The 9,758-nt window shown below is 35.6% G+C and overlaps 1 protein-coding gene across 1 annotated transcript in view; it reads right to left on the bottom strand.

Moving 5' to 3' along the window:
• Nucleotides 1-5,801, bottom strand: part of LOC109581094 (myotrophin-like) — an 11,152-nt gene extending 5,351 nt beyond the window's left edge. The window contains exons 1-5 of the mRNA XM_019994875.1: nucleotides 5,433-5,801; nucleotides 3,404-3,502; nucleotides 2,742-2,840; nucleotides 1,384-1,459; nucleotides 5-54 (exon numbers count right to left, since the gene is read on the bottom strand). Coding sequence (XP_019850434.1) covers nucleotides 5-54; nucleotides 1,384-1,459; nucleotides 2,742-2,840; nucleotides 3,404-3,502; nucleotides 5,433-5,486 — 378 coding nt within the window. The 5' untranslated portion in view covers nucleotides 5,487-5,801. The remainder of the gene's footprint in view (nucleotides 1-4; nucleotides 55-1,383; nucleotides 1,460-2,741; nucleotides 2,841-3,403; nucleotides 3,503-5,432) is intronic.
• Nucleotides 5,802-9,758: the final 3,957 nt, after the last annotated feature.

Raw genomic sequence — 9,758 nt, 5'->3', positions numbered from 1 at the left:
TAACTGTAACAAGTCCTTCCTTCATAGATTTGAGTAGTTTATTACGATACACTTCTACAAATGATATATAGCACACATTAATACCACATAAACTCCTAGGTGCTGTGTCTATTTTCAATAAAATAAGGTTACATTAATGAATTCAACCATGATAAATAATTTTCACACATTGAGCCCAGACTACATTTACATCATGCAAACCGGGTATAACTCTTGCTGCATCATAGTTTTCTTGCTATACTTCATTTTTGCATGTTATTAATGTGAAAAGACTTGCAACACAAGTCAGGTGAGTGGACAAGTTGTTTTTTTTTGAGGGCTGCAAATTTCTTGAATTTTGCAGATTCCTTCCTGGTTGACAAAAATAAAATCCGTGGAAATCAATTTAATGTGGTACCCCCATGGCACACATGGTAGAATTTACGAATTTAAAATCCAAAAATTCAAATTTTTAGAAATTTCTTGAATATAATTCCCTCAAAAAAACACTTATATGGTAATCATTGAATGATTAAAGAATGCATGTAGAATTATGTACATGTATCATTAATAATAAAAGCTCTACATAATGCTCAATCATTGATTGTACACGCTATGCTAGGTTCTATTGCAATTGTGACAAGTTAATATCAAACAACTTACACGTACATGTACATGTGCATGTATTCTCAAACCCATTAGCAGTTAAAACATAAGCAGTGAATAATTAGGCACAGATTAGTTCATACATGTACACTCATGAGAACAGGCTTGTTCAATTTAGGCCATTACACTATCAGGGCCTCCTCAGGATTTATCACTTTTTATTCTCCAGTTTATTATAATATACATATACGTGTACATGTAGACCAGGAATAGTCCCATAAAAATTAAGTCAAATGTGTCATTACTATGAACAAAAACCTACATGCACCACTAAAACACATGCATGTAAATGTGTGTGACACAATTTTGTCCATTTACACATTTTTGAGAAATGTACAAAGTTTAATTACCATTATACAAGTACATGTACAAATACCAGGTGTACTGTGTACATCAGTGTGGCTGTAAGGGACTGTATTATACATGCATAAGATTACATAATAATAATCTAATAGTGGGATAGGACTACCATGTATTAATAATATACACATTGTACACTACTGGTACATAACTAGCTATTACACAATTTAATTCATTGAAGCTAATAGTGAATGTACTGTACATGCTGTAACTGTATGAAAAATACAAAAGGTTAGGTTTCCAACAAAGGAGAGGGATCAAGCATCATAAGTAACACTACTATAATATTTTAAAGTCATTGTGTAAACACTGGTACTGTTATTTTTTATTATACTGTAGTATAATAACATCAGTTCAATAAGCAATTAAATGCATTACCTGAGGATACTCTCAATATGGTAACCACTTCAGCTTTACCTTCTTCTTTAGCCCAATCATAAGCAGTGTAACCAATCTATACAAAGTAATTAAACATGACATTGATTAACATGATTGTGTTGGTCTGTCTTCAATACTCAGTATTGAGTACAATGTATGTTAGAGACAGTGGAGGAACATTTAGTGTACAAGTATACATTTTACTGGTCATACTCTAGCAATACATTCACAGTTGCTCTACATGTGGTCATGGGGGACATGCAGCTGCCAATTGCTTAAAGAGGAATGGCAAAACCGCTCTAACCCATCCACTTCTTTGGCTTAATTAATGAACCACCTAGCAGTTGATTCTGGAGTATATTCATTCATTTCTTAAGTTAGATAGCTCAGTTTAGTCAGTTCTTTGTTTGATTTTCTTTTTTCTGTAATTTTGTTATTTCTTTTTCTCTGAGCCCTGAAACAGCTCAGTCTACAAATCAGGGTGGGGGGATGAGTGGAGTGGTAGGGAGAGAGAGGAAAGGGGAGGGTGTGGGGACATGATAGTCAGGAGGGAGGGCAGCTGTAAAATTCAAATATAGTATAATTATGACCAAGGGAGACTGAATAGCATCACAGTAGCCCATGTTACTACAGATAAGCAAAATTTTCACAACAACTGACTATATGATAGTAACAGCAGACTTCACAATAAAACTAAACAATAATTCAGGTGACTATCACTTGAGGAACAAATCATGCATGGTCATATCCTGTGGGTCTCAGCGATTGTTATTCATTCACAGTCAGGGTTCAACTGCATGGTTTAATTCCCTATCTAGGGCAATGAGCACTACTTATAATGGATTTCTTAATGAGTATGTGTCTGCAAGTAACAATAAGATTAGGAATAACAATATAATATCGGTAATTAGTCCTAATAATTGGGGAAGTAAGAGGATACATAAAGTAACTGTTCATGCACAGCTGTCTTTTTCTCTCCTTTTATTGGGTCTATAGGGAATCAATTAATTGCAGTGATGAGGTATCATCTATAAAAAACCAGGTTCTGGCACTAGAGGGCAACCCATCACCCATGGGCCAGGGAGGGATTTCCTATTGCTAGAAGACTTGAGGCATGCATACTTTTAGGAGTTGCCCATCAGGGGTTAGCAGCCTCCTCCATGGTGTAAACATTCGAACAATCATTCATTTTGGTAAATAGAATATTTGAATTTACATTCATCCCACCTCTAATCATAGGCTATACATGTACATGTACACACACTGTATGAGATATATATCACCTATGCTTTGATCTACCCACTAAAAGGATATACATGTACAATCAATATTGGAGTATAATTAATGATTATACTTACATTATCAGATGCAACAACATCTGCCCCTTTTTCAAGGAGCACTGCTACAACTTGGATGTGACCATTATAAGCTGCATATATGAGAGGAGTGGCTCCAGCCTATAAAAAGGACAAGATAATAAAGACACTAACAATACACAGTCAAGTGTCCTATCATATTATGTAAAGTAGTAGTCTAACATGATATTAATGTTAATATTCTTTATAACAAAATAAAAATTTATTAATAATTTTTATTAATTATAAAAATTAATCTTAATTTAGTTTTAGTCACAATCAGGAGCCCATGGGCTCCTGTCACAATATATAGGTCATGCTAGTCATCAAAGCATGCATGCAAAACAAATCAACCACTCAAAAAGGCTTATATCTATAAAATTTTGCCTTTTCTCTCATTTGAGGAAGTTTCTGTTTAACTACACAGTACTCACACCATATTTTAATCCTAAATGAACCAATGAAATTAAAAATTAAACTACATTGAGGTAGAGGTGGATTCACACTAGCAACATAACATCTAACTAAAATACTATACTTGTATTTTATGATGGCACACTCATATCACAAAAATGTGTTCAACAAAATTTTATCACATTGAAATGCAAGGGGTTTATAATCGACTAGCTTGTACAGCACATCATGTATCATTTAATAGAACTCACTATATCTCTTAACTCTAGATTTGCCCCTTTGTCAAGTAACCATTGGACTGCATCAATTCTTTTACATTCAACAGCTACATGTAATGGAGTCCTGTTATCCTATCAGAAATAAACACAACAAATACAGTACATACAAATTAATAACTAAAATTAATTATATAATAATTATTAAATTCCTTTCACAATATTTTCAACCAATTTTATAATAATGCAAAACATTATAATTCTATGACTGAAAATTAACCATATTGAATGGTATAGCTGTATGGTATTCTATACCAATATTGTTATGCTATGTGCATATTGTTCACAATAAAGTATTAGTAATGTGATAGCGTTACTAAGTAGGATTCATCCCCAAACAAAATGGCCGCCATGACTTTTGTAGCCTTTATACATTGTTTTCTTATAAAATGTCTGCCAAAAATAAACCCTCAGACTCATATTGATGCCTAGGCTGTAAGCTATTGTAAATAAAGATAATAAATACTTGAATGCCAGAAAGAAGGGACTATAAGTATCATCAATCAATAAGATACGTTTGAGGAACATATACCATATTTCCTCATGGAAACGCCTACTCCCAATAAATGACCTTACCTGTACAAATGCCTAGACAGTATATACAACATTGACAATAAATGCTCATGCTTGTTTAGATGCCTACGCCATACCCATTTTGCCCACGTGACTATACTAGCTGGCACACACCGTAAGCAATACAGATAACATAGCAGTTATATATAGCTGAGAAGGAAGCTCATAGAAGAAGACTCCTCAAATTTATGATTTTAAATGTCTAGCCTCTAATAACACCTACTTAATTTAAACACCCAGCAAATGGGTGTCTAAAGAAATAATTGCCTAGGTGTAATTTCCAGAGGAAATACAAATATTACACAATCTTAATCTCATAATAAACTGATTTATAACTAAACTGCAGGTACTCTTACAAGGGGGTGTCACTTGCATATAGCCTGTAGTTGCACTTGCACCTGCGATCAAATCAAAATCAATTAAGATATCAAAGGAACAATCAAGTTGAGATCAAGGGATCAAGACAGTTGTAGGAGACATCAAGACATATATTTTCCATAAATCTTTGATTATACATCTAGATCTATGATTTTTTAATTATCTATGCAGGCACATGAGATGATCAAAATCAAGCATCAAGGCCCTTCGGGCAATCAAGTTTGTAGATCAAGGTGTAAAAGGTCTTTTTATCCTAATCAAAGCTTTTGATTGCAGTCAAAAGTGTAACTACAGGCTATATCAGAGGCATCGCTGCCTAAAGGGCAGGTAGGGCGGTTGCCCTACCAATATATTTTGAAGATCAGTAGCCACTTTTATTAAAATTAGTTCATTTAATAACTACTGAATAACTGCCAGGAAAGACTCAATCACTGCTTACTTCTTCACACACACCAACAACCAACTCTTATAATCTAGAAATACAGTCGGTAGTTAAGCAACTTATTGCTGAAATGAACACCGTATGAATTTTGGGCAATGAAAATCACTATCATTATTAATTAATCAATTAATTGACCAAAATTGACCACACCTATTATGAATATTAAGTAGATATGGTAAAATTTTTTGCGCGCTCTGCGTGCAAAGCATTTCTTCTTTTACTTGGCAGGGCTGTAGCCAGGAACTTGAAACAGGGGGTTCAGAAATTGCTGCGCGCAAAGCGCGCAGCAAAAATTTTGACAAAAAAATGGGCGTGGTTGGTAGGCGTGGTCTTAATTTACGCATCTCAGCCATGTGCTGACTCAGCTAAAATGGCTATCTGTGCTTCTCGCTCGGCTTCTCGCTGTTGCCAAAATGCTAATCCTGCTTTTGCAGTGCTGTTCTTCATGACAGGAGCTAATCTAAAACTTTTTTGCAGCTACAACAGGGGGTTCGTCCGAACCCCCCGAACTCCCCCTGGCTACGGGCCTGCTTGGCCCTACTATAATGTATGATCAAGAGTGGATTATACAAGAGTCATAATAGTACACTAGTCACTACATGATATACTTACCCTATCAGGATTCCTCCAGTTTAAGTCTGCCCCTTTAGAGAGGGCAGTCCTCATAGCATCAATATCTCCTCTTCCTGCTGCATCCCATAACTGTAGCTCCTACGGTATTAACAAGTGAATGACTGTATTTTTATTTATTAACAGTTATTATAATAGCATTACCTTTGGGTGGGTATTAAGCTTTTTTTAAGGGGACCCTGATATAGGGAATTGTTAGCAAAAATAGGAAGAAAATCACTGGTAAAACTCCCATTCAATAGCATTATAGCATAATATTATTCAAGAAGCTCAACCCTATCTACTGCTATCTTGTACTTGTTTATACAAGTAAATGATTAGCATCAGCCTTTTGTCTGTCAGCCTTTTAAGTACACTCACTAAAACTAAAAGTGCTGAAATTAAGTGCTGCAATTAATACCCACCCTAATAAGGTAATCACTCCTATGTTTTATTATCACATAATCCTATTCAAAGACAAAATTCACAAAATATGAATATAAACAAAATAATAAACAACAACAAACAACATAACAACAATATTAAATACTGAACATGACCAATTAACTTTCCACAGGCAAATTTTCCAAAATAACACTGAATTTGGTGAATTTGGCGAATTTGCCTATGGAAAGTTAATTGGTGGATTTTGTATTGGCAATTTTGTGCCAGGTGCCATTGGCCATGCTCAGATTGAAATAAAATGGCAAATTTGATATTGGTGATTTCGTCATATGTGACCATAATTGACAAAAGGTACCTTATGGCGGATAGGAAAATTGGTGTTTATAGCCTTAAAAATCCAACTTCCTGAGCTCCATTTATCATAAAATTAATCCAGAGGATGGAAAAAGTTACTATGTAACTTTTAGAAACATTTGTTGGCTAACAGAGCACTCACAGGTTGTTATGTTTCATTATAATGATGAATTTAAAAATCCGCCATAAGGTACCTTTTGTCAATTATGGTCACATATGTCAATTGCCAATATTAATTTCTCACCAATAAATAATCTTGTACGGTATACATGACAAACATGCACAACAAATTTTTCTCACAAAATACATGGCTCATTCCTTTATATACTTGCATAACATATATGACAGTATGCTGACTTTGATAAATTATGTAAAATAGCTAATCTATATTGAAGGATTGGCCAGTTAAATTTTGGAAACTTTTATTAATTTTACATATTGTGTTAGACATAAATCCACTAAATTATTACAATTACCAGTCAAGGGTGTAGGGAGAAAAAAAGGAAGGGGTAGGCTATGAGCAGAAAAGGGCGCGCGAAGTGCGCTGTCGATTTGGCCACGCCCACTTTTATGGCCGCGAAATGGGCGTGTTCTCGCAAAATGGAGTTTCATTTACTCTAATATCTATGCATGGTTCTCGCAACTGCTTCACACTCAGACTCAGATGAGGACTCAGGCAAGATTCAAGGTAGCAGCACAATCAACAAAATCATCATTCACAAGATCATCATCTTCAATCTCCTCATGCTCATCTTCAGTACAAATAGTCTATATGGCTGGGGTTGACTACTAATATACTCAACTAAAATTTGCATAAAAAATCACAAAGCTTTTGTTTCTTTGCAGCTGACATTGTGATGGCTTCACTTAAAGGGTAACTTCAGTGCATTTTTGAGATATTTTTTTTATTTGCTTAATATGATTACCTGACCATACTAATGATGTGTTCCAACTCCCATTGTCTGAAAAAAATTATTCACTAAGATATGAGCCTTCAAAAATGCCCATTTTTCCTTTCTGCCAGGTTACTTCCTGTCAGTGGGTGTGGCTAAACGTGACGTCACTGGAGGGATAGCTGTAGCTAAATCCATTCCTTTATAGGGGAAAATAATCCTTTATTCTCATGGCTTGTAATGTAATAGCACTAATTTAAACATTGGGATCATTAGCTTTCATTATTCTAAGCATAAAACTGTAAGAAAAGTACACAAAATAGCTAACAAGAAGATTCACCAAAGTGTGGTATTATGACTTTTTCTTCCAGTTGCATGCTTAGAATAATGAAAGCTAATCATTCCAATCTTTAAATTAGTGCTATTACATTACTAGGCATGAGAATAAAGGATTATTTCCCCCTATAAAGGAATGGATTTAGCTGCAGCTATCCCTCTAGTGACGTCACGTTTAGCCACACCCACTGACAGGAAGTAACCTGGCAGGAAGGGAAAATGGGCATTTTTGAAGGCTCATATCTCAGTGAATAATTTTTTTCAGACAATGGGAGTTGGAACACATCATTAGTATGGTCAGGCAATCATATTAAGCAAATAAAAAAAATATCTCAAAAATGCACTGAAGTTACCCTTTAATCCCACTGACTCGAGTCTTAATACTAAGGTCATACCTAGCAGACCAAGTGAAAAGAAAGCGAACTGTGAAGCATAATGGACGACGGGAGATGTCAATAATTACTTTAGGGTCAGCACTGGAGAAAGAACAGACATGTAATAATGTTGAGATTGAATTGCATACTAGGGAAGATGCTTGCCTAATTCACAAATTATTGGCAGTTCTTATTTGTAGCAAGGTTTCAGCAAATCCAATTTGATTCTGCCAGGTAACATATGACTTTTCACACCATCATGACTAAGTAGACAGCTCAGATGGAGTGAAACCAAAGTTGTTAATTGGTGCTGAATACTACAGGACTGTGGTAACACGTTAGACTGTGGGAGGGGAAGGTAATGGTCCGGTAGCTGTTTGAACTCAACTGAGAAAGGTTTTGTAGCGACTCAGGTGAACAAGATGCAAGATCAGTTACTCAGGGGCGACTGAACTCATGCGGGTTCAGACCCTAGTCCAAAAGAGCTGGATAAGATGCTGAGAAGTTTTTAAACTTAGAAGCATTACATGTGGTAGACATGAAGGAATAGGTGCATCAACAATTTGGCTTTAACTTCACATTTAACAATGGTAGGCATAAAGTACGCCTTCCTTGGAAGGATCCTTGTATTTCTATCTGAAATAATAGAGGCTTAGACAGAGAAGCTTGGTAGCCTATTGAATCGAGTAATGTAAGACTGAGATATCTTAATTAAATATGATGTGGTGATACGGCAACGGACGGAAATTGTCAATAGTGAGGAGGTAGAATATCCAAAAGAGGTAACATCTAATTGAGTAAACTACCTGCTACACCTTGCAGTACTGAGAAGTGACAGGGAAACAACAATACTGAGAGTCCTATCAGGTGCCTCAGCAAAGGAGGTTGGATTTTGCTTAGGTGAATGCTTCTATTACGCCCCAAAGTTTGTTAAAGATATTTAATCGTTGTTGAAGTTTTGAATACATAAGGTAGCACTATAAGCTGATGTAGAAAAGGCCTTAATGATAATCTTTATTAAGGGAAGTGATCATAATGTTTTGTGGTTTCCGTTGGTAGCATATAGTAATACTAATTCACCTTTAGTTGAGACATACAGATTTAGGAGAGTGGTTTTTTTAGGTCTCCTTTATTCCCTTCTTGTCAATTCCACTTCTAAACATAATCAAGAATTATAAAGTCCCTATTATCCAGAGATTACTCAGGAGCTGCTATAGTCATTTTATATTAATCATGTGACATGGGTGGACAAAGAGGTGGAGGGGATTTTGCTGTACTTCCAAGCTAAGTCAGTGAATCAGTGAAGGGAAAAGGAGGTTTGAACTGATGTAAGATTGTTACGAATCACATTTTTTTTACAAAGGAGAATAGAAGTATATGCGAAGCCCTACACTAATGATGAAGCTTGACACGACACCTATGCTCAGACTACCTTAGGGCAGACCAAATGGTAATCTAGGCACATCAAGAAAGCTGCCAGGTCTGCTTTGGAACAACATTAAAGATAATTTCTTGTTTGAGTTTCCTTATCTATTTGATCCTCTTGTTTAACATAATTCCACTAAACAACAGGTGTTTAGTACAGTTGGCAGGTTTCATGATCCCTATTGTTCTTTCAAAGAGTCATTAATGGGAACGAGGTTTTTATTCAAAAGTTCTGCTGGAAGAAAGTATTGTGGAATCCAAATCCCAAGTTTTGCTACATACCACTGCATGCCAATATTTGTGGCACCATTCTCTTAATGGATGTTGAAATGCCTCTGGTGTTGCTTATGCTCAAGTGGTGTATTTGAACTGAAAGAATGGTCCTCAACAAGCTACTAAACTTGTTTTATGTAAAACTAGAGTAGCACCTCTTCAATTTCAAACAATTCAAAGGCTCGAACTCATGGCAGCTTTACTTTTAGCAAGACTGGTGACTATGTTTGCTACCACCTTCAGTTTTGAGCTTATTCTAGGTTTAACTA

Source organism: Amphimedon queenslandica, unplaced genomic scaffold (genome assembly GCF_000090795.2).
Source record: "Amphimedon queenslandica unplaced genomic scaffold, v1.1 AMPQUscaffold_13462, whole genome shotgun sequence".
Taxonomy (NCBI): Eukaryota; Metazoa; Porifera; class Demospongiae; order Haplosclerida; family Niphatidae; genus Amphimedon; species Amphimedon queenslandica.
Note: the sequence above shows the minus strand (reverse complement) of the source record. Positions and strands in the feature narration are given on the sequence as shown.